Below are 24,339 nucleotides of genomic sequence, written 5' to 3' on the forward strand. Positions count from 1 at the left end.
AAACCAAACAAAAGAAAACAACCAACCAACCCCCGGAGGGATTTGTCACGTTTTAGCAACAGGAATTTTGCTGTCCCAGGGTGGGAATCTTGGCTCATGTGGGGAGAGCTGGGCACTTTCAAGTCCCCCCCACCTTTTTTTTTTTTTTTTTAATTTTCCCCAGCATAAGGCAAAAACCCGACCCTGAAAAACACACTGAGATCCACAAAAAAATGATGTAAACGTAGGATTTATCTTCCTAAAAAAACCTCCCCCCGCTGGAGGGATGCTCCAAGAGGCTCCTTTAAAACAGAGGGTGTGAGGCTGAAGGCAGCTCCAGGATTCCCACACTTTTGGCTTCTTTTGGGGTATTTTTTTACCAGCTGTTTCTAGATTTTCTGAGGGAAAACCCCCCACAAAAAAAATTACAAATAAAACAAACAAACAAAAAAAAAACCACAAAACCAAAAAACCCCCAAGGATGACTTTGTGCAATTCCTGCCCCGATTCTCAGCTAAGGCAGCGAAGTCCCTGCAATTTGTGTTTCCAAAAAAAAACACATTTAAAAAAAAAAACTGAAAAGAGAAAAAAAAAAAAAACAAAAACCAAACCGAAAGGCGGCGGCGGCGATCCAGCATCCGGGCTTTTTTTTTTTTTCTTTTTTTTTTTTGGGGGGGGGGGGCGGGGTGGTGGTGAAAAGGGAAGGATTTTGTTTAAATTTCAATGCTGTGGGGGGGGCTCAATCCATGATTGGTGGTGGCTGTGGTCAGAAGTGACCACGCTGGGGGGGTCAGGGGGTCTCGAAGCCCACACGGAAGCCGGGCTGGGGGGGCACCACGGCACCGTTCTGCCCCTGGGCTGCCTGCACCCCGTAGCCAGGGCCCATCCACGGTGCTGAGGACTGGCTCTGCCTGGTGAGGGAGAGAAAAAAGATGCTTTAGGAAATCCCAAATCATCCCTGAAGTTTGTTGGGAAGGGGTTTCGCGGAGATTCGGGGTGTTGTTATCTGCTGGGGTGTTCTCAACCTGAGGGGACAGCAAAGGGAGGGGCAAGGGAGCTCCCAGGTGTAAAAATTGCTTCATAAAGGGAGAAAATTTGGGATAAAAATGCTTTGGAATCACTCAAAGCCCTGCTGGGATGTCCCCACTTTGATGCGGCTCTGAGGTGCAAAAATCATTTCCCAAAAGGGATAAAATTTGGGATAAAAATGCTCTGGATTCATCCAAAGCCCTGCTGGGATGTCCCCACTTTGCTGCGGCTCTGAGGTGTGAAAATCATTTCCCAAAAAGGGATAAAATTTGGGGTAAAAATGGTTCTGGACTCACCCAAAAGCCTGCTGGGACGTCCCCACTTTGCTGCAGCTCTGAGGTGTGAAAATCATTTCCCAAAAGGGATAAAATTTGGGATAAAAATGCTCTGGATTCATCCAAAGCCCTGCTGGGATGTCCCCACTTTGCTGCAGCTCTGAGGCGCAAAAATCACTTCCCAAAAGGGAGAAAATTTGGGATAAAAATGCTCTGGATTCATCCAAAGCCCTGCTGGGACGTCCCCACTTTGCTGCGGCTCTGAGGTGTGAAAATCATTTCCCAAAAGGGATAAAATCTGGGATAAAAATGCTCTGGCATCACCCAAAGCCCTGCTGGGATGTCCCCACTTTGCTGCAGCTCTGAGGTGTGAACATGATTTCCCAAAAGGGATGAAGTTTGGGATGAAGCACTCAGGACTCACCCAAAGCCCTGCTGGGATGTCCCCACCCCACTGCAGCTCTGGGGTACAAAAACCCCTTCCCAAAAGGGATGAAGTTTGGGATGAAGCACTCAGGACTCACCCAAAGCCCTGCTGGTTCCAGGCCTGGCCGTACACGCCGTAGGTTGGCACCTGCCAGCCGTTGGGCACGTACTGGCCCAGCTGGGCACCGCCGTACCACTGGCCCCACTGCCCGTAGGCCGGCGGGTAGCTCAGCTGGCCCTGGGGACACAGTGGGACAGCACTCAGCAACTCTGCCACTGGGGGTCTGGGAATGCTCACCCCACCCCCAGCGAGCATCGGGTTGGTCCAAACTAGTCATGGGTGCTCCCAGGGCACAGCTCTGCTGGAATTCCATCTTTTACCAACATCCCATCTATGCCTTCCCAACATCCCATCTATCCCTTCCCAATATCCCATTTATCCCTTCCCAACATCCCATCTATCCCTTCCCAACATCCCATCTATCCCTTCCCAACATCCCATCTATCCCTTCCCAACATCCCATCTATCCCTTCCCAACATCCCATCTATCCTTCCCAACATCCCATCTATCCCTTCCCAACATCCCATCTATCCCTTCCCAACATCCCATCTATCCCTTCCCAACATCCCATCTATCCTTCCCAACATCCCATCTATCCCTTCCCAACATCCCATCTATCCCTTCCCAATATCCCATCTATCCCTTCCCAATATCCCATTTATCCCTTCCCAATATCCCATTTATCCCTTCCCAACATCCCATCTATCCCTTCCCAGCATCCCATCTATCCCTTCCCAATATCCCATCTATCCCTTCCCAACATCCCATCTATCCTTCCCAACATCCCATCTATCCCTTCCCAATATCCCATTTATCCCTTCCCAACATCCCATCTATCCCTTCCCAATATCCCATTTATCCCTTCCCAATATCCCATCTATCCCTTCCCAATATCCCATCTATCCCTTCCCAACATCCCATCTATCCCTTCCCAATATCCCTCCTGTCCCTGCCCTCTGAAGCCCCCTGTCCCCTTTGTCCTGGCACTCCAAGTCCCCTCCCCAGCTCTCCTGGAGTCCCTTCAGGCACAGGAAGTGGCTCAGAGGTCACCCCAAAGCTCCTCTTGTGCCCCCTTTCCCCACAGCAGAGCTGCTCCACCCCACTTGGTTTGCTCTGTGCTCACTCTGACAGCTCCATGGCAGACCCTTTTCCAGACCCTTTTCCAGACGATCCATCCATCATCCATCCATCATCCATCCATCATCCATCCATCATCCATCCATCCATCCATCCATCCATCCATCCATCATCCATCCATCCATCATCCATCCATCCATCATCCATCCATCCATCCATCCATCATCCATCCATCCATCATCCATTCATCCATCCATCATCCATTCATCCATCCATCATCCATCCATCATCCATCCATCCATCATCCATCCATCATCCATCCATCCATCATCCATCCATCATCCATCCATCCATCACCCATCCATCATCCATCCATCCATCATCCATCCATCCATCATCCATCCATCCATCATCCATCCATCATCCATCCATCCATCATCCATCCATCCATCATCCATCCATCATCCATCCATCCATCATCCATCACCCATCCATCATCCATCCATCCATCATCCATCCATCCATCCATCCATCATCCATCCATCCATCATCCATCATCCATCCATCCATCCATCCATCCATCATCCATCCATCCATCCATCATCCATCCATCCATCATCCATCCATCCATCCATCCATCATCCATCCATCCATCATCCATCATCCATCCATCCATCCATCCATCCATCATCCATCCATCCATCCATCATCCATCCATCCATCCATCCATCATCCATCCATCATCCATCATCCATCCATCCATCCATCATCCATCCATCCATCATCCATCCATCATCCATCCATCCATCATCCATCATCCATCCATCATCCATCCATCCATCATCCATCCATCCATCCATCATCCATCCATCCATCCATCCATCATCCATCCATCCATCCATCCATCATCCATCCATCCATCCATCATCCATCCATCCATCATCCATCCATCCATCATCCATCCATCCATCCATCCATCATCCATCCATCCATCCATCCATCCATCAATCCATCACCCATCCATCCATCCATCATCCATCCATCCATCATCCATCCATCCATCATCCATCCATCCATCCATCATCCATCATCCATCCATCCATCACCCATCCATCCATCATCCATCATCCATCCATCATCCATCCATCCATCATCCATCCATCCATCATCCATCCATCCATCATCCATCCATCCATCATCCATCCATCCATCCATCATCCATCCATCATCCATCCATCCATCATCCATCCATCATCCATCCATCCATCCATCCATCATCCATCCATCCATCATCCATCCATCCATCACCCATCCATCCATCATCCATCCATCCATCATCCATCCATCCATCATCCATCATCCATCCATCCATCATCCATCCATCCATCATCCATCCATCCATCACCCATCCATCCATCATCCATCATCCATCCATCCATCATCCATCCATCATCCATCCATCATCCATCCATCCATCCATCCATCCATCATCCATCCATCATCCATCCATCATCCATCATCCATCCATCATCCATCATCCATCCATCATCCATCCATCATCCATCCATCCATCCATCCATCATCCATCCATCCATCATCCATCCATCATCCATCATCCATCCATCATCCATCCATCATCCATCCATCCATCATCCATCCATCCATCCATCCATCCATCCATCATCCATCCATCCATCATCCATCCATCCATCATCCATCCATCCATCATCCATCCATCCATCCATCATCCATCATCCATCCATCATCCATCATCCATCCATCATCCATCCATCATCCATCCATCCATCCATCCATCATCCATCCATCCATCATCCATCCATCATCCATCATCCATCCATCATCCATCCATCATCCATCCATCATCCATCCATCCATCATCCATCCATCCATCCATCCATCCATCCATCATCCATCCATCCATCCATCATCCATCATCCATCCATCCATCCATCCATCCATCCATCCATCCATCCATCCATCATCCATCCATCCATCCATCCATCCATCCATCCATCATCCATCATCCATCCATCATCCATCCATCCATCCATCATCCATCCATCCATCCATCATCCATCCATCCATCCATCCATCATCCATCCATCCATCATCCATCCATCCATCATCCATCATCCATCCATCCATCATCCATCCATCATCCATCCATCATCCATCCATCCATCCATCCATCATCCATCCATCCATCATCCATCCATCCATCCATCCATCATCCATCATCCATCCATCCATCCATCATCCATCCATCCATCCATCCATCATCCATCCATCCATCCATCATCCATCATCCATCCATCCATCTCACTCCCCCATCCCAGCCAATTAACAGGGTGATTAACCAGCAGCTCCCCGGCTCCGGGATGTCCCTGACCTGCTGGACAGGGCTGACCATGTCAGGTGTCTCCTTGCCCCAGTAACATTTCACCACGTGGCCCTCGATGGTGGTGCCGTTGACAGAGACGATGGCGTGGGCAGCGCTCTCGTGGGAATTGAACCTGTGGGTGAATCAAATTGGGAATATTTATTTGGAATCACTCCATCCTGTGATTCTCCCTCAACTGGGGAATTCAGCAAGGACAGCAGGCAATTTATGGATTTTAGTTTTTTTGTTTTTGTTTTTTAAATAGGTTTTTCCACTGGCTTTCTTACTAAATGAGAAAGATTAGTCAATGCATTAATTTTCAGACTATTTTTAAAATTTTGTATTTTTTTTACTAAATGGGAAAGATTACTCAATTTACTGATATTTTACTATTTTTGATTTTTGCTCTTTTTTTATGAAATGGGAAAGATTAGTCAAATTATTGATTTTTTTACTTTTATTTTTTATTGATTTTTTAATTGATGTGTTACTGATTTTACTAAATGGGAAATACTATTCAAGTTATTGATTTTACTTTTTAAATTTATTTTTTACTGATATTTTATTAAATGGGAAAGATTAATCAATTTACTGATTTTTTACTACATTTTTTGATTTTTACTGATTTTTTTAAACTAACTTGTTTTACTAAATGGCAAAGATGGAAATCATCATTCATTGCAAGGAAATGAAGGGATCTCCCCATTTAACTGGAGAAGGAAATTAAGGGATCTTCCCATTAAATGGATAAGGAAATGAAAGGATCTTCCCATTTAATTAAGGGATCTTCCCATTAAATGGATAAGGAAATGAAAGGATCTTCCCATTTAATTGGAGCAGGAAATGAAGGGATCTTCCCATTTAATTGGAGAAGGAAATCAAGGGATCTTCCCATTAACTGGATAAAGTAATGAAGGGATCTTCCCATTAATTGGATAAAGTAATGAAAGGATCTTCCCATTAAATGGATAAGGAAATGAAAGGATCTTCCCATTTAATTGGAGCAGGAAATGAAGGGATCTTCCCATTTAATTGGAGAAGGAAATCAAGGGATCTTCCCATTAATTGGATAAAGTAATGAAGGGACCTTCCCATTTAATTGGATAAAATAATAAAAGGATCTTCCCATTTAATTGGAGAAGGAAATGAAGGGATCTTCCAAAATGACAAAGTCCAAGTGGTTTCTGGGATTTCTCCCACTTTATTATGGCCATAATCCCTCCTCAGAGCAGAGGAAGGAAAACCTCTCTAACCTGGGAGGGTTCAGTGACTCCTCAGTCCTGAATGACAAAGGGCCCTGTTCCAAATTATTTCTGGGATTTTTCCCAATTTTTACAGCCATAATCCCTGCTCAGACCAGAGGGAGCAGAAACCCTCTAACCTCTCAGTCCTGAATGATAAAGGGCCCTGTTCCAGGTGATTTCTGGGATTTTCCCTCACTTTACTATGGCTGTAATCCCTCCTCAAACCAGAGGGAGCAGAAACCCTCTAGCCTCTCTAATGTGGGAGGGCTCAGTGACTCCTCAGTCCTGAATGACAAAGGGCCTCGTTCCAAATTACTTCTGGGATTTTCCCCAATTTTTACAGCCACAATCCCTCCTCAAACCAGAGGAAGGCAAACCCCTCTAACCTATGACACCCCCACCTCTGCAAACCTGCAGCAATGTTTTTGAACAGTTTAGTCCACAGTGTGTTCCAGGTGCACCAGACAAGCCATTTTTAGTTATTCTTATCAAACACTCTGGAATTTGTCAAGGCTACTGAAACATAAATTGTGCTGAATTGGGAAAGAAGAGGCTGAGAAACAATACCAAGAACTAAGATAAGGAAGAGCTGTGAAGCACTGGACTGTAAGCAATATTTCCTGCAGAGCTCGTGGCTAAAACAGAGGCACCAATCAGGTAATGTGTGATTGTGTGTGCAGAGCTTTAGAACGTTTAAGCACAATGTAAACAATAAAGTGGTTTCTGTTTAATCCCACTGCTTAGTTGTTCACAAGTCCTGAATTCCTGCACAAAGCCACCCAGTTCCACCCCTAAACCTGATCCCACCTGACACAAACCCCCCAATCCCACCCTAACCCCATCCCATCTGACACAAACCCCCCCAATCCCACCCTAACCCCATCCCATCTGACACAAACCCCCCCAATCCCACCCTAACCCCATCCCATCTGACACAAACCCCCCCAATCCCACCCTAACCCCATCCCATCTGACACAAACCCCCCCAATCCCACCCTAACCCCATCCCATCTGACACAAACCCCCCAATCCCACCCCTAAACCCGATCCCACCTGACACAAACCCCCCAATCCCACCCTAACCCCCTCCCATCTGACACAAACCCCCCCAATCCCACCCTAACCCCCTCCCATCTGACACAAACCCCCCAATCCCACCCTAACCCCATCCCATCCGACACAAACCCCCCCAATCCCACCCTAACCCCATCCCATCCGACACAAACCCCCCCAATCCCACCCTAACCCCCTCCCATCTGACACAAACCCCCCCAATCCCACCCTAACCCCATCCCATCTGACACAAACCCCCCCAATCCCACCCTAACCCCATCCCATCCGACACAAACCCCCCCAGTTCCACCCCTAAACCTGATCCCACCTGACACAAACCCCCCAATCCCACCCTAACCCCATCCCATCTGACACAAACCCCCCCATTCCACCTCTGACCCAAAACCCCCTCAATCCCATCTAACAAAGGAGAAGCCTTTATCCAGGAACAGTCAGATAGATTTCCATGATCCAAGTCTTGAGTTCCTGCACAACTCCCGCCAGTCCCACCCGTGACCCCATCCCACCTGACACAAACCCTCCCAGTTCCACCCCTAAACCCCATCCCACCTAACAAAGGAGTAGCCTTTATCTGGGAACATTCAGATCTCCATGATCTAAGTCCCGAGTTCCTGCACAAACCCCCCCAAATCCCCCAACCTCTGACCCAATCCCACCTGACACAAACCCCCCAGTTCCACCCCTAAACCCGATCCCACCTGACAAAGGAGCAGCCTTTAACCAGGAACACTCGGATCTCTAGGATCTAGTCCCGAGTTCCTGCACGCACCCCCCAATCCCACCTGACACAAATCCCCCCAGTCCCACCCGTGACCCCATCCCACCTGACACAAACCCCCAAACCCACCCCTGACCCCATCCCACCTGACACAAATCCCCAAACCCACCCCGACCCCATCCCACCTGACACAACTCCCCCCAGTCCCACCCGTGACCCCATCCCACCTGACACAAACCCCCAAACCCACCCCTGACCCCATCCCACCTGACACAACTCCCCCCAGTCCCACCCGTGACCCCATCCCACCTGACACAAACCCCCAAACCCACCCCTGACCCCATCCCACCTGACACAACTCCCCCCAGTCCCACCCGTGACCCCATCCCACCTGACACAAATCCCCAAACCCACCCCTGACCCCATCCCACCTGACACAAACCCCCAAACCCACCCCTGACCCCATCCCACCTGACAAAGGAGTAGCCTTTATCTGGGAACACTCGGATCTCCATGATCTGCCCGAAGGGGGAGAAGGTCTGGCGCATCAGCTGCTCTGGAGCAGGAAGGACAGAGAGCAGCATGAGGCACCCGTGGGGGACACGGGGACAGCTGGCAGGGCCGGGGCCACACGTACCTGTGAGGCCCGAGGTGACACCCCCACAGTACACGGTGCAGTTGCCGGGGCTGGACTGAGTGACCACCTCGTCGTAGGACAATTGTTTGGTGCTTGCTGGAAAAGATTGGGTGGGATTTTTAAGGGAATTGTGGAGGAGTTTTAGTCCTGGCTGGTACAGGATGTTGGGAATGACTTGCAAAGCTTTACAGGCACACGGGAGAGCCAGATGAGGGACAGGAATGCACTAGGAATGAAACAAGAATTTGGGAATGGGAACATGCCAGGAACATTCTGGAAAAATCCCAGAAAATCTCTGGAAATCCCAGAAAATTATGAGATTGAGGGAATAGAAAATTGCCCTAAAGGGGCTCCAGGAGAGCTGGAGGGATTTGGGACAATGGATGGATGAAAGGACAGGACAGTGAAGGGCTTCCAACTGGGAAAAGGGAGATTGGGGTGGGATTTTGGGAGGAATGAGGGTGGGGAGGGGCTGGGATGGAATTCCCAGAGGAGCTGTGGCTGCTCCATCCCTGGCAGTGCCCAAGTCCAGCTTGGATGGGGCTTGGAGCACCCTGGGATAGGGGAAGGCGTCCCAGCCCAAGGCAGGGGTGGGGTGGGATGGGCTCTGAGGTCCTCCCCACCCCAAAATCTCTGGGATCCCCCACCCCAGGAGATGGCAGGGCACAGGGTTGGCACCTACTCTCATAGGTGCTCTTGGGAGCTGGAGGTTTCCTGGTGGCCCAGTTGGTTCGGATCTGCCGCCCCCCGAGCCACTGCCCCCCCATCTGCTGGATGGCGTTCTCAGCGTCCTGGAGGAGAGGGGGAGAGAAAAACCCCAGTGACCCCACTGCTGGCACCCCTTCCTGAGGGACAGAGCCATGGGAGTGACCCCACTGCCCCTGAGTGACCCCACTGTTCTCCTGAGTGACCCTGAGGATGTCCCAGGCCAGGCTGGCACCCCTTCCTGTGGGACAGAGCCATGGGAGTGACCCCAGTGCTCTCCTGAGTGTCCCCACTGCTCTCCTGAGTGTCCCCATTGCTCTCCTGAGTGACCCCACTGCTCTCCGGAGTGACCCCATTGCTCTCCTGAGTGACCCCACTGCTTTCCTGAGTGTCCCCAGTGACCCTGAGTGTCCCCACTGCTCTCCTGAGTGACCCCACTGCTTTCCTGAGTGACCCCAGTGCCCCTGAGTGTCCCCAGTGCTCTCCTGAGTGACCCCAGTGCTCTCCTGAGTGACCCCACTGCTCTCCTGAGTGTCCCCATTGCTCTCCCGAGTGTCCCCATTGCTCTCCCGAGTGTCCCCACTGCTCTCCTGAGTGTCCCCATTGCTCTCCCGAGTGTCCCCATTGCTCTCCTGAGTGTCCCCAGTGACCCTGAGTGTCCCCACTGCTCTCTGGAGTGACCCCACTGCTTTCCTGAGTGACCCCAGTGCCCCTGAGTGACCCCACTGCTCTCCTGAGTGACCCCACTGCTTTCCTGAGTGTCCCCAGTGCCCCTGAGTGTCCCCACTGCTCTCCTGAGTGACCCCACTGCTCTCCCGAGTGTCCCCATTGCTCTCCTGAGTGTCCCCAGTGACCCTGAGTGTCCCCACTGCTCTCTGGAGTGACCCCACTGCTTTCCTGAGTGTCCCCAGTGCCCCTGAGTGTCCTCACTGCTCTCCTGAGGGTCCCCACTGCTCTCCCGAGTGTCCCCATTGCTCTCCTGAGTGTCCCCAGTGCTCTCCCGAGTGTCCCCATTGCTCTCCCGAGTGTCCCCATTGCTCTCCTGAGTGACCCCACTGCTCTCCTGAGTGACCCCAGTGCCCCTGAGTGTCCTCACTGCTCTCCTGAGTGTCCCCATTGCTCTCCTGAGTGACCCCACTGCTCTCCTGAGTGTCCCCACTGCTCTCCTGAGTGTCCCCACTGCTCTCCTGAGTGTCCCCATTGCTCTCCTGAGTGTCCCCAGTGACCCTGAAGGTCCTTCCAACCCAAATGCTTGTGGGATTCTGTGATTTCTGTGTGTTTATAAACAGAGAAAGAGCTCTTTCCCATTTATTAAAGAAGGAAATGAAAGGATTTCACTCATTTTTCAGAGGAAATGAAGGAATTTTACCCATTCATTAAGAGGAAATGAAGGGGTTTATTTTACCCATTTATTGAGGGGGAAATGAAGGGATTTTAGCCATTTATTGAAGAAGGAACTGAAGGGATTTTAGCCATTTATTCAGAGTGAAATGAAAGGATTTTAGCCATTTCTTGATAAGGAAACAAGATCTCTTATCCATTTATTAAGGGAGGAAATGAAAGGATTTCACCCATTTTTAAAGAGGAAATGAAGGGATTTTACTAATTTTTAAGAGGAAATGAAAGGATTTTACCCATTTTAAGAGGAAATGAAGGGATTTTACCCATTTTTAAGAGGAAATGAAAGCATTTTACCCTTTTTAAGGGAAAATGAAGGGATTTTAGCCATATCTTGGGAAGGAAACAAGCTCTTACCCATTTATTGAAGAAGGACACGAAGCCGTAGCCCTTGGACTTGCCCGTGGCCATGTCCTTGACCACCCGTGCATCCCTAAAAACACAAAATGACCCAGCTCAGCCTCAGCTCTCTCCCCTCCACTCAAATCAACTCCTTGTCCACACACACAGGAGCAAAATTAAATTTAAACCATTCAAATCAAGAGCTTCTCTAAGAAATGGCTGCATTTTAGAGCTGGTTCCTGCTCCCAGGCACTGTCACAGGCTGGGAATTGCAAAAAAGCTACAAGAGCTGGAATCGTGCAAAGCTTTAAAATATTATTTATTTGTCAATACATTCTACCTGCTCGTTGTAAATGTTCAATAGAAATGAACAGCAAATAAAAATTAAAATTAAAAAATAGGAATTGAAAGGCATATGTTGTCCTGTTTTAGCTGGATTCTTTAATTCTCAGGTCAATTTGTTACCCCCTTTTTTGGGCTGTGGGCAAAAATTTAGAAAGATTGGTATTTCAGAAATTATTGAAGAAAAGAAAACACATTTCAAGTCTTAAAACCACACACCAGACATCATTATCAAACAGGAGTGATTCGAATTACGAGGTACAGAAAAAAACAAAACAAAAACAGAGGGGAAAAAGGAATAAAATTGATAAAGGTACATAAAACTATAACATTTCTCCACTGTGAACTGCAGCCTGTGGAATTCTATCATTCTACAGAACAGCCAAAAAAAAAAAATCAGGAGATCATGGAAGGGAAATCAGAGGGAACAGAGAAATGGGTCTCTGTTAGACCCCCCCCCTTCTTCTTCCTTTTTTTAACTTTCCCAGAATTTGTGTCCCAAATTGCCTGGGGAGCTGAGCTTGAGAGGGAAAGGGGGAAACACTCATCTCTACTGAAAAATCTCAACTGAAAAATCTGGAATAAAGGCTCAAGAATGAGTGAAAACATGAGCAGAGTGAACACAAAGGGAGGGAGGGGATGTTTTGACAGGGATTCAAACCAGCCAGAGGCCAAGAATTACCCAAATTTCTCTTTCTGCTGATCACACCTCGAGGTCATCAATAAAAATGTTCAGCAGCAGTAAAGATTCAAATAAAAAAAAAATCAATCAGGAAATATTCCATTTGCAGAGCCTGGTCACTGATGAACAGCTCAAGTCACTTCATTCAATCCCCCATTTTTCAAAGTTATATTTAAATAAGGAGAAAATCTGAGTCCTTTGGGATTTGGAATGAGTTCAAAAGGGGAAATTCTGCTTTTTTGGGGGAAAAAACTTGAGTTTCAGGTTGGATGTGAGTCTGAGCCAGCATGAGCATCACTCCCTTCCCATCAGCACCAGGCAGGGATGGCTCTTGTAGGGAAAAATCTCTTCCAGGTAAGATGGGACAAAGGGCCTGGCCCCAGCTCGGTGCTCAGGAGGGAATCTCGGGGCTCTGGGGGACTTTTTGGGAAGGTGTTTGGTGACATCAGAGAGGGGGAGCCTCTCACACCAACACCCTGCCTGTTCCTGCCTCCCTCCTGCATCATTCCAGCTGTTAAACCTCTCAATCCTTCTGTCCAGCCACATCTGGCCAGAGGATGAAATCCCTGGAGCCCCATCCCTTCCACCCAAAGGATGAAATCCCTGGAGCCCCATCCCTTCCATCCAAAGGATGAAATCCCTGGAGCCCCATCCCTTCCACCCAAAGGATGAAATCCCTGGAGCCCCATCCCTTCCACCCAAAGGATGAAATCCCTGGAGCCCCATCCCTTCCACCCAAAGGATGAAATCCCTGAAGCCCCATCCCTTTCACCCAAAGGATGAAATCCCTGGAGCCCCATCCCTTCCATCCAAAGGATGAAATCCCTGGAGCCCCATCCCTTCCATCCAAAGGATGAAATCCCTGGAGCCCCATCCCCTCCATCCAAAGGATGAAATCCCTGGAGCCCCATCCCTTCCACCCAAAGGATGAAATCCCTGGAGCCCCATCCCTTCCATTCAGAGGATGAAATCCCTGAAGCCCCATCCCTTCCACCCAAAGGATGAAATCCCTGGAGCCCCATCCCTTCCATTCAGAGGATGAAATCCCTGAAGCCCCATCCCCTCCACCCAAAGGATGAAATCCCTGGAGCCCCATCCCTTCCATTCAGAGGATGAAATCCCTGGAGCCCCATCCCTTCCACCCAAAGGATGAAATCCCTGGAGCCCCATCCCTTCCACCCAAAGGATGAAATCCCTGGAGCCCCATCCCTTCCACCCAAAGGATGAAATCCCTGGAGCCCCATCCCTTCCATTCTTGAGGATGAAATCCCTGGAGCCCCATCCCTTCCATTCTTGAGGATGAAATCCCTGGAGCCCCATCCCTTCCATTCTTGAGGATGAAATCCCTGGAGCCCCATCCCTTCCATCCAGACTCCCTGGAACCTTCCCTCTGCACTCCCCAGTGACCCTCAGCTGCACTCAGGGGATGCCTGAAGAAAAAAATCCCATTTACAGAACTTTTTAAACCTTCTAATGAAAAGAAATCAAACTGGCACGAAAAGAGGAATAAACTGGAACTCCTGAGGGAGGGAAAAAAAAACCCCAAACAACAAAACCCAAAATTACTTCAATTAAACGCTTCATTACCCAACCCTCCAAAGTACTGTGTGTTGTTACAGCACCACCAAGGAACTCCAGTGTCCAGTACAGACAAGGCTAGAAGGGAAACTCATGTTTGGAGCATGGAATGGAGGGGCTGCTCCTCACTCTGCTCCCTGGGTGGGACAGGCTGGCAGGGACACCTCACTGGGAACATCCCTGCCCTGCTGGGGCCACCTCAGCTCCCTGACCCACAGGGTTTGGACAAATGTGTGGGGCCTCAGGTGATGCTGCCCCAGTGTCCCAAAAGAAAAGTGCATTTTGAGGGAAATGGGATATAAATGTTTGTGAAATCCGTAAACCTTCTTCAAGATACTGCTCAAAGCAGCAATTTCGAGCTCTCTATGCCTTGATTTGGAAGGGTTTTCCATCTTGAACAAGAAATAATGAACAATAATTAATCTGATGGCTTTGACCAAGCTGTTAGTTAAAGCCTGATATACAACCCCAGGTCTCTTCACAATCAGGTAACTGATCTGGATCCAGACTGCAAACGCAACTGTGTCTCACCCCAGTCCTGACTCCACAAAAAAAAAATTGGCTAAGGGTGGCTGGCACCAAAAATCCAGAGTGCCAAGGGATACAGGCTGGGGAAATGCACACCCCAGGTGCAGGATCTGGATTTTCCAGGACAGGTGGGATAAAGGATGGGGCTGTGGTCCCTGCACTGCCACAGTGTCACTGATACTCAACACAGAGCTGCCTCCACTCAGGACAGAGATTTGATGACCCCAAGAAAGGACTTACGAGATTCTTCCAAAGGGAGCAAAGGCTGCTTTGATGTCTTCAGTTGTGATCTCAGGGCTGAGGTCTCCAACAAAGACGTGGAAATGGTCTTTGGGGGAAAAGAGACAGGAGGATTTAGTGGTTGAAGACACCCTCTGAGCAGAGCAGAGGAAAAAAAAAAAACCCTTCTTAAAAAAACCTGAATTAAAAATCCAGCTGTTATTCAAAATACATTATTAAAAAGCACAAAGATATGCATTAAATACCACAAAAAGCCATGCTGGATGCTACAGGAAGAGCAGAACTCCTGCTGTTCCTGACAGACCCCGTGCTTGGCAGTGCCACAAGCCAGTGATGTGAAGGACACACATTTCTATCCTGAATTTTACCAACTGCTTTAAGACCTGCCAGCATTTACTGCACAAATCTGAGACTATTTACATCTCACGTGCCCATGTCTCTCTCCCTGTGCCAGCATTAGGCTGTGATGTGGAATCCTGGAATGGTTTGGGTGGGAAGGGATTGAAACCCACCCAGTGCCACCCCTGCCATGGCAGGGACACCTCTCACCACCCCACGGTGCTCCTGGGACACTGCCAGGGAAGGGGCAGCCCCAGGGAACCAGGACTGAAGAATCAGGATGGAAAGGGGGTCCCTTCCTGATGAGAACCAGGCACAAAAGGCCTGAATCCGAGGAGTTTTCCACCTCAGTCCAACAGTGTGTGACACCGACTGAGCTGTGCCACAGCAGGCACCCAACTCTCTCAGGCACTGCTGGGCTTTAGCCCCACCAGCTTAGAATTCCATGAATTTCTCCACAGAAATTGCCAGGAGTGATGGAACCTGTTCTGGAAGGAGCCTGGATGCTCCTTGAGGGAGATGCTCAATGTGCCTCAAAAATACAGAGTGAGGCATTTTGGGTTTTAATTCACAACTGCCCAGGTACCAAACAGCCACAGATTTGCACCAAATCCCTTCCTGATGCCACAGGGAAATGGAAAGGAAGTCCTTCCATAAAAATTCAATGGAAAACAAACAAAAAATCCTCCAAATTTAGCTTCAGGGAACACCCTGGAGATCCACAATGTGATGTTTGAGATACAATTACCTTGTGAATGCTGTGTGATGGCAAAGATCACATTTGCCCTGAAGTTTAATTAATGCAAACGCAATAAATAATTAGGGTTCCAATCAAAAGCATTCCCCCAGAGCTCTGCTGGTGCATTTTTGTTTCAGAATTTGCACAGCTCAGGGCACAGGTGACACTTACTGCTGGTGTCTTTCTTCTGGCTGCTGGGGGTGGTGGCCCAGTTCACTTTGACCTCCTGCAAATGGGAATCAAACAACAGATTTGGCAAATCCCAAAAAGCTCAGACATCTCCAGTGCTCAAATCTGACCCTGCAAGGCACCCCATGTGCAAGGCTGGGATTAAAACTCAAGTTTAAGATATTTCTCTAGGGAGAGGGTTTGTTCTTAACAGGGCAAGAACTCCCCTGTTCTGGGGGTGTTCAGCTGGAGAAAAGGATCCAGGGAGAGCTCAGAGCCCCTTCCAGGCCCTAAAGGGGATCCAGGAGAGCTGGAGAGGGACTGGGACAAGGGATGGAGGGACAGGAGGAGGATGGAGGACACAGGGAATGGCTTCCAAATGTCTCGGGGTGACTGTGAACAGGACAGGGACAGACTCTGAGCAGTGGTGCCCAGTGACAGGGTAAGGGACAACAGGCATGGACTGAAACACGAGAAGTTCCACCTGAATATGAGGAAAAGAAGGAAAATATGAGGGAAAATATGAAGGAAAACTTTCCTTTGAGGCCTGGAATAGGCTGTGGTATCTCCTCAGCAGATATCAACACCCTGCCTGGACACTGCCCTGTGCACTCTGCTCTGAATGAACTTTGGCACAGGATCATCTCCAGAGGGGCCCTCCCACCCCAACCTCTCTGGAATCCTGTGATTTTCTCTCTGTTCCACATCCTCAACTCCAACTTCCTCCCAACACTTTGAACTTCTCCCAACACCCTGAGCTCCTCCTCCCAACACCCTGAGCTCCTCCTCCCAACACCCTGAACTTCTTCCTACACCCTGAACTCCTCCTCCCAACACTTTGAACTTCTCCCAACACCCTGAGCTCCTCCTCCCAACACCCTGAGCTCCTCCTCCCAACACCCTGAGCTCCTCCTCCCAACACCCTGAACTTCTTCCTACACCCTGAACTCCTCCTCCCAACACCCTGAACTCCTCCCAACACCCTGAACTTCTCCCAACACCCTGAACTCCTCCTCCCAACACCCTGAACTCCTCCCAACACCCTGAACTTCTCCCAACACCCTGAGCTCCTCCTCCCAACACCCTGAACTCCTCCCAACACCCTGAACTTCTCCCAACACCCTGAACTCCTCCTCCCAACACCCTGTACTCCTCCTCCCAACACCCTGAACTCCTCCCCACAATTTGAACTCCTTCTTCAAATGCTCTGAACTCCTCTCCTGAGTCGTACCCCATTGAGATCTCCACCCCAAAGGAAGAGTGTGCCATTTGCAGCACACCCCTTGCTCTCCCAGCAGGATTTCCCCCTGGAATGCCCCCAGCCCCCTGGCACAGCCCCCCAGACTCACCCCGAGCATGGCATCTTACCTTACCCATTATCTTCCTGCCATTCATGGCAGCCAGGGCTGCGGCCGCGTGCCGGTGCTCGTAGAACTCCACGAAGCAGTAGGGATCATTGCCAGCTGTCTGAGACAGGAAACAAACCCGGGATTAGGGACAGGAACCTGGGATTAGGGACACAAAGCCGGGACTAGGGACAGGAACCTGGGACTAGGGACAGGAACCTGGGATTAGGGACAGGAACCTGGGATTAGGGACACAAAGATGGGACTAGGGACACAAACCTGGGACTAGGGACACAAACCCAGGACTAGGGACGGGAACCCGGGACTAGGGACACAAACCCAGGACTAGGGACACAAAGCCGGGACTAGGGACACAAAGCCGGGACTAGGGACAGGAACCTGGGACTAGGGACACAAAGCCGGGACTAGGGACAGAAACTGGGACTAGGGACACAAACTGGGACTAGGGACACAAAGCCGGGACTAGGGACACAAAGCCGGGACTAGGGACAGGAACCTGGGACTAGGGACACAAACTGGGACTAGGGACACAAAGCCAGGACTAGGGACACAAAGCCAGGACTAGGGACACAAACTGGGACTAGGGACACAAACTGGGACTAGGGACACAAAGCCAGGACTAGGGACAGGAACCCGGGACTAGGGACACAAACTGGGACTAGGGACACAAAGCCAGGACTAGGGACACAAAGCCAGGACTAGGGACACAAAGCCAGGACTAGGGACACAAAGCCGGGACTAGGGACAGGAACCTGGGACTAGGGACACAAAGCCGGGACTAGGGACACAAACTGGGACTAGGGACACACACCCAGGCTCCGGCTGCCCTGCTCAGCCTCTGACTGCTGACACAACAGCCCCATGTGGAAAGGTTTTCTGACTCTGCGGGCACTAACAATGCTCCCAGAGCTCTCAATTCTGCTTTAGACAGCTAAAATTATGGTAAGGGATTTTTAAAGCCTTATTTGCAATCCTCCCATGATTTAATGAGTTCCCTGTCCCTCTCAGCAGCCCCATGTGGACAGGTTTTCTGACTCTACAGGGACTAACAATGCTCCCAGAGTTCTCAATTCTGCTTTGGAAAGAGTAGAAAATTATGGTAAAGAGTTTTTAAAACCTCATTTGCAACCCCATCATTATTTAATGAGCTCACTGTCCCTCTCCATGTCCATCCATTCTTACATTTACCACCAGGCACGTGCAGAAACGATGCCAGAACCATCTGAGTGCATCACCAGATTTATTTCAGGTGGCTGTGCCTTGTTTCCAGAGGAATTCCCAGAGCCAGGAGCACAGCCTGGAGCCAGCAGCTCTGAGGAACAGGGAAGGAAATCAGAGGATTCAGGCTCTTACATCCATGATCATCTTGCAGTTCTTGCAGGGTCCGATCTGACTGAAGAGCTGCAGGATCAGAGCCTCGGTCACGTCCCTGGAGAGGTTCCCCACGTACCTGAGGGTCAAACACAGGGATGGACATGGATGTTGGACACACTGGAACCTGGAAAGGGGTTTGGGACCAGGGATGAAGCGATAGGAAAAGGGGGAATGGTTTCCCACTGCTGGAGGGCTGGGTGAGACAGGATATTGGGATAGAATGAGGATGGAATGAGGGAGGGGCTGGGATGGAATTCCCAGTGGAGCTGTGTCCACCCCTGAATCCCTGCAAGTGTCCAAGGCCAGGCTGGACAGGGTTTGGAGCACTCTGGGACAGTGGGAGGTGTCCCTGTCCATGGCAGGGCTGGCACTGGACGGGTTTAATGTTCCTTCCCACCCAAACCATTCCAGGATTCCATGATCTTGACCTTCCAAACTGATTTCCCAGTACAGACTCCAGTTCCCATATCCCTATACCCATTCAACTCCCAGTACAGACTCCAGTTCCCATAACCCTACACCAATTTCCCAGTACAGAAACTGCAGTTCCCATATTCCTACATCGATTTCCCAGTACAGAAATTCCAGTTCCCACATCCCTACACTGAATTCCCAGTACAGAAACTCCAGTTCCCACATCCCTACACTGATTCCCCAACACAGAAATTCCAATCCCCATACCCCTACAGTGACTGTTTTCCCAGTACAGAGACTCCAGTTCCCATATCCCTACGATGATTTCCCAGTACAGAAATCCCAATTCCCATATCCCACCATCATCCCTGCCCCAGCACCATTTCCCAGCTGCCCCAGCAGCTCAGGCTGCTGTTTGTCCATGTTTTACACGTTTGCTTGGCTCCTTCCAAAGGCCTCATGTTCTGGAAGCACCAGATCTGCCTGGAATATCCGAGGGCCAACGTGCTTGAGTGCACACATTCCCAAGGATCAGCCTCCCCAAGCACAAACACATCCCAAATCCCCACTCCCACCTGGGATTTTGGCTTCCTTGGCCACCAAGCCCATCCGTGACCCACGTGTGGCTGTTTCTGTTGTTGTTGTTGAGCCCAAATCACGAGATTTTTATAAAAAACCCAGTGAGAAACCTCAGCCCCCGAGGTGCAGCCACAGCTTCCCACAGAGGAATGTTCATGGGAAAGCTCTGCCACGGGAATCCCGGCCAAATCCCAGCCCTGTAAACATACTGGAGCACCTGAGCTGCTCCAGAGGGGCAAAGGGGCTGTCAGAGAACAACAGGAGCAATCCAAGCTCTGCTCAGGTTCCTGCAGCTCCAGAGGGGCAAAGGGGCTGTCAGAGAACAACAGGAGCAATCCAAGCTCTGCTCATTCTCCTGCTGCTGCTGGAGGGATGTGCTCTGAGGTTTGGTTATGTGGGAAGGAGACAGAGTGATTGTCAGGAATGGCTCCTACAGGAGCTCTGCGGTAATTATTTAGGCAGCTGTTTTAGGTAGGAGGCAGGACTGGGTTTTAAAAACCCTTTACAGGCTTTGTCTGGCTCTAAGTGAGTGATTCCTGCACTTCTGACAAGTCTCCTTAAAAACTTAAGAAAAGGAGGGATTAGAGCACTTCATTAAGGCAATTAACACCAGGACATTCTCCCTCCAGCAAGTTCATCTGAGAGTGGGATCAGAGAGGGTGGAAAAGACTGCAAGATCATTGAGCCCAACCTCTGACCCATCACCACCTCGTTAACCAGAGCTAAATTAGCAAGGCCTCTCTTTAACTCCCTTTAAAAAATATTATAATTATTTGGATAACAAATCAATGGAAGCCCCAGAGTGATGAGCCCCGTGTGACCTTCTGGGTCTAAATTCATTAATTTGCTGTTGGAAGGTTCCCAAACAGAGTGTCCTGATGGACACTCTGACTGATGGGATTTCATCCCAATAAACAAGCCTCTCCTGAAACATTCCTGACCTCAGCACTGGGTTTAGCAGGTTTTAGAGAAGTGATTCCCAAAAGTCCCATGAACTTCTGCCAAGGCATTCCTGAAGGATCCAGTGCAGGATTATTTCTGTGTACACAGAGTCTGCCAAGGAAGGTGGGGAACACCCAGAGCTGGGCCATGAACCATTCCCTGACTTCTCCATGGAATTTTCAGCACACCTGGACCTTGTCCTGTGCTCACACAAAAATGACCCAGCACCCAGGTGACCCTGCCAGGCAGCAACACAAGGAGAGCTCAGTCCTACCTCTTCCTGCACCTCTCCCATCCCTTTCTTTCCTGTTAATTGGACGAGAATCCAATTAACGAGTCGGTTGATGACTCTGCAGATGAAGGGCTGTGTTATCCAAGTTTATCTTGAGAAGCTAAATCCAACTGCTGCCAGCTCTTATGCGAGCTTCAGACCACAAATTAATTTAATTTAGGACACGTATCCCACGTGCATCCATGGAAAACACAAACAACAAGACTCTGTCACCTCCAAACTGCTCTGCAGATCCACCATCTGCTGCTGAAAAGTGCCTTTCAAGGAAGGGAACTGCCCCTCCAGGAATTCATTTACAAGAGGAAAAAAAGCTCCTAAGGGAACACAGAGCTCTGCACCCCCCTCACTGACACGGCTGAGGTGGAAAGGCAAAAACATGGAGTTACTTCCAGAAGTGTCTGCAATCTGTTCCAGAAAAACAACTGGAATGTGTTAAGGAATGTGTTAAGGGTGCAGAGGGCTTTGGGGGCTACACAGCTGAGGGAGCCCCAAAACCTACACCTTGGGGGGGGATTCTGGAGCAGAAATCCTTCAGAAATCCCCCTGTGAGCATGGATTTAACACCCACTAAAGATCCCAACTTTCCACCTTTGACTGCTCCTCACTGACACAGGCAAGGTGGAAAAGGCAAAAACAAGGAGTTACTTCCAGGAATGTCTGGGAAGGAAAAAACAGGATGCAGTGGGTTTTGGGGACTACACAAGTGAGGGAGCCCCAAAATCTACCAAGGGGGGGGGGGGCGGGGTTTCTGGAGCAGAAATCCTACAGAAACCCCTGTGTGAGCACGGATTTAACATCCACTAAAGATCACCAGAGTTGCACTCTGACTGCTCCTTCTAAACCTGACCTGTGACACCCAGCTGGGGATAATTCCCTGTGTGACCCCAGAAAGTCACGCAGGGAAGGAGTCAGAGAAATCCCACCCTGGATGTTGCTCAGCCCTCAGCTGTGATTTAAGGCAGGACTCGGTGATCCTGGAGGTCTTTTCCAGCCTCAATGATTCCCTGTCTGTGCCACCAGCCACACGTGCCCCAGGACAGGCACTTGGATTCCTTGGCGCACACCAAAGCCACCAGGCCCCGCACGACCCCTGGGATGGGGGGAAAACATCTTCCCAAATAAACACACAAACACACCGGCAGCTCTGTGTTTGCAAAGGCCAGGAATAGCTCCCAAAATGTGGGAAAACACTGGGACTGGGGAAGCAGAGAGTGGTCAGTGCTCGGGACAGCCAGGGTGAGGCACGTCAGGGTCTTGTTGTCCTGTGGGCACTCGGCCATGGAGTTTCTCAAGCCCTGGAGGGGCAGCAGTCCAAGGGCACAACAGTCCCTCACCTTGGAATGATTCCCTCTCTCCCTCCTGTCTTTTCTGCTGCACTGGAGAACAAGGCTTCTAGAGGTGGCATGGGAAGACTGGAGCCTGACCCAAACAGGGGAAAGCTACTCCAGGTAACACCTGCCTGGGCAAAGGAGGGAAACACAGCCCACGTGTGCATAGGACCAGCACCTCTTGCTAAAATCCAACCTGAATCTCCCCTGATGTAGCTTAATTCACTGCTTGGGAAACAACAGGTTCAGAGAGTGCTTTGAACACTGGGATGAGCAGTGGATTCAGGGGCACCTCCTGGTCATTCCCACGGAGCTGCTGACCAGGGCAGTGGGGCTCCAGCTGTTTGCCGAGGTAGCCCCCCGCACCCCCAGGTCAAAATCCAGTCAGTCGCTCATAAAAACCTACATGGGTCATGCAGAATCACAGGATCCTCACCATGGAATAGTTTGGGGTGGAAGGGACTGATCACTCAGCTCTATCCCCTGCCATGGGCTGCGATGGACTGGGGAGGAGGGCACACACACCTTCCAGACCCCCCTTCCGTCCAGATGTGAGCGTGGATGTAGCAGGGAGGGGGGTGACACCCTCCATACTGCCCTTCTCTCCACATGTGACCTGGGCTGGACTGGAGAGGGGCACACACTTTCCAGACTCCCTTTCTATTCAGGAGAAGGGGGGGACACACCTTCCAGACCACTTTTCCCTCCGGATGTGAGTTGGGATATACTGGGGAAGGGACACACAGCTTCCACACACCCCTGTCCCTCCAGATGTGAGCTGGAGGCCCAGGGTAACGCCCGGAGCGTAGGGGAGGCCGGCGGTGCCCAGCACTGCGAACGGGGAAAGGGCAGGAATACCGCGGGAGCCGGGCTCCCCTCGCTGCCGGAGGGGGCCGGCTGCCCCTCAGCCCCGGGCGGGGGTCGCTCCCGCGGCACTGCGGGCGGCTGAGGGTCCGCGGCGGAGCCCTGAGGGGCCCGTCCGTGAGGCGACCCCGGGCCGCCCCTCCCCGCGGAGCCGGGAACAATAGGCGGTCTCGCCCCCTCCCCACTCACAGGGTCTTGGGCATTTCATCCTCCATGACGCCGCCGCCGCCCGCCCCGGCTCTTCCCGCCCGCCGGGGCGGCCCCGTGAGCCCTGGGCAGCCCGGGCAGCCCGAGCGGCGCCGGCCCCGCCGGCGGACGGTCCCGCGGCAGCTCCTCGCAAGATGGCGGCGGGCGGGCGGGCTGAGGGGCCGGGGGGGGCGTGGGGGGGGCGTGGGCGGGAACGCGCGTGCGCGGGGAGAGCGCGGGAACGGCGCGGGGACGCGCGGCCCGCCCGCCGGGGCCGCTCTGCGCATGCGCGGCCGTGGGGTTTTGGGGGGTGGGGGGGGAAGGCGATAAAAGTGATGAAAATTGATTTAAAATAAAGGCGTTAAAAAGAGGGGCGTGAGAAATGAAGGGATTTAAAATAAAGGGTTTGGATATAAAAGTGTTAAAAGGAAAGCGCTTAAAAGCGGGTGTAAAGGTGCCGGCGGGCGCAGGGAACGGGGGCATCAGTAGCAACAAAAGTGTGAAAATAAAGGTGTTAAAAAACCGGAATTTAAAATTAAGGTATTAAAAATAAAATAATTTAAAGGGGTTAAAACCGCAGTGGAAAGGGACATGCGGGCATCAGGAATGGGGGCAACAGGACTGAGAAATAAAGGCAGTTAAAGTAAAGGAGTTCGAAGTAAAGGAGCTAAAGGAGTTAAAATAGAGGCGGTTAAAATAAAGGCGTTCAAAATTACAGAATTGAAAATGAAAAAGTTGAAAGTAAAGTCGTGGTGAAAAGGGACACGTGGGCATTGGGAATGGGCCACAAGGGAGGGGAAATAAAGCTTATAAAACACAAGGACTAAAAGAAAGATTACTAAAATAAAGTAATTAAAATAAATTCATTAAAACTTATTGATTAAAGGAATTAAAAATGAAGGATTTAAAAATTAAAGAATCAAAAGTAAAAGGTTTAAAAGCAGGGTGAAAAGGTTGGTGTGGGGACCGGGAACAGAGGCCTGGGGGAAAATAAAAATAAAGGAGTTGAT

General features: G+C 50.4%; 1 protein-coding gene across 7 annotated transcripts; it reads right to left on the reverse strand.

Moving 5' to 3' along the window:
- Positions 1 to 719: 719 nt before the first annotated feature.
- Positions 720 to 23,451, reverse strand: TIA1 (TIA1 cytotoxic granule associated RNA binding protein). 7 transcript variants are annotated; one of them, XM_062510471.1, is made up of 12 exons: positions 23,333 to 23,451; positions 18,704 to 18,800; positions 17,352 to 17,450; positions 15,987 to 16,041; positions 14,738 to 14,825; positions 11,383 to 11,458; positions 9,605 to 9,713; positions 8,923 to 9,018; positions 8,757 to 8,841; positions 5,259 to 5,382; positions 1,808 to 1,947; positions 720 to 890 (listed from the first exon to the last, which is right to left on the reverse strand). In XM_062510471.1, the coding sequence occupies exons 1-12, from the start codon at positions 23,356 to 23,358 to the stop codon at positions 770 to 772; spliced, it is 1,116 nt and encodes a 371-aa protein (XP_062366455.1). In that variant the 5' UTR covers positions 23,359 to 23,451; the 3' UTR covers positions 720 to 769. The 7 variants fall into 7 exon arrangements, with proteins under 7 accessions (XP_062366455.1, XP_062366456.1, XP_062366454.1 ...); XM_062510472.1 differs by having other exon boundaries at positions 8,923 to 9,014; positions 9,601 to 9,713; XM_062510470.1 differs by having other exon boundaries at positions 8,923 to 9,014; positions 9,601 to 9,713; positions 14,738 to 14,869; positions 15,983 to 16,041.
- Between the last annotated feature and the right edge of the window lie 888 nt (positions 23,452 to 24,339).

The sequence above is a fragment of the Cinclus cinclus genome, chromosome 29 (assembly GCF_963662255.1).
Source record: "Cinclus cinclus chromosome 29, bCinCin1.1, whole genome shotgun sequence".
Taxonomy (NCBI): Eukaryota; Metazoa; Chordata; class Aves; order Passeriformes; family Cinclidae; genus Cinclus; species Cinclus cinclus.

Bases quoted from the DNA above. Each gene is read 5' to 3' on its own strand.
- TIA1 (XM_062510468.1), bottom strand. From the start codon at position 23,358: ATGGAGGATGAAATGCCCAAGACCCT. The intron at 18,801-23,332 runs GTGAGTGGGGAG...TTTGACCCTCAG, and splicing joins GATGAAATGCCCAAGACCCT to GTACGTGGGGAACCTCTCCA. The intron at 14,870-15,982 runs GTGTCACCTGTG...CTCTGCTCAGAG, and splicing joins AAGAAAGACACCAGCAGTAA to GGTGTCTTCAACCACTAAAT.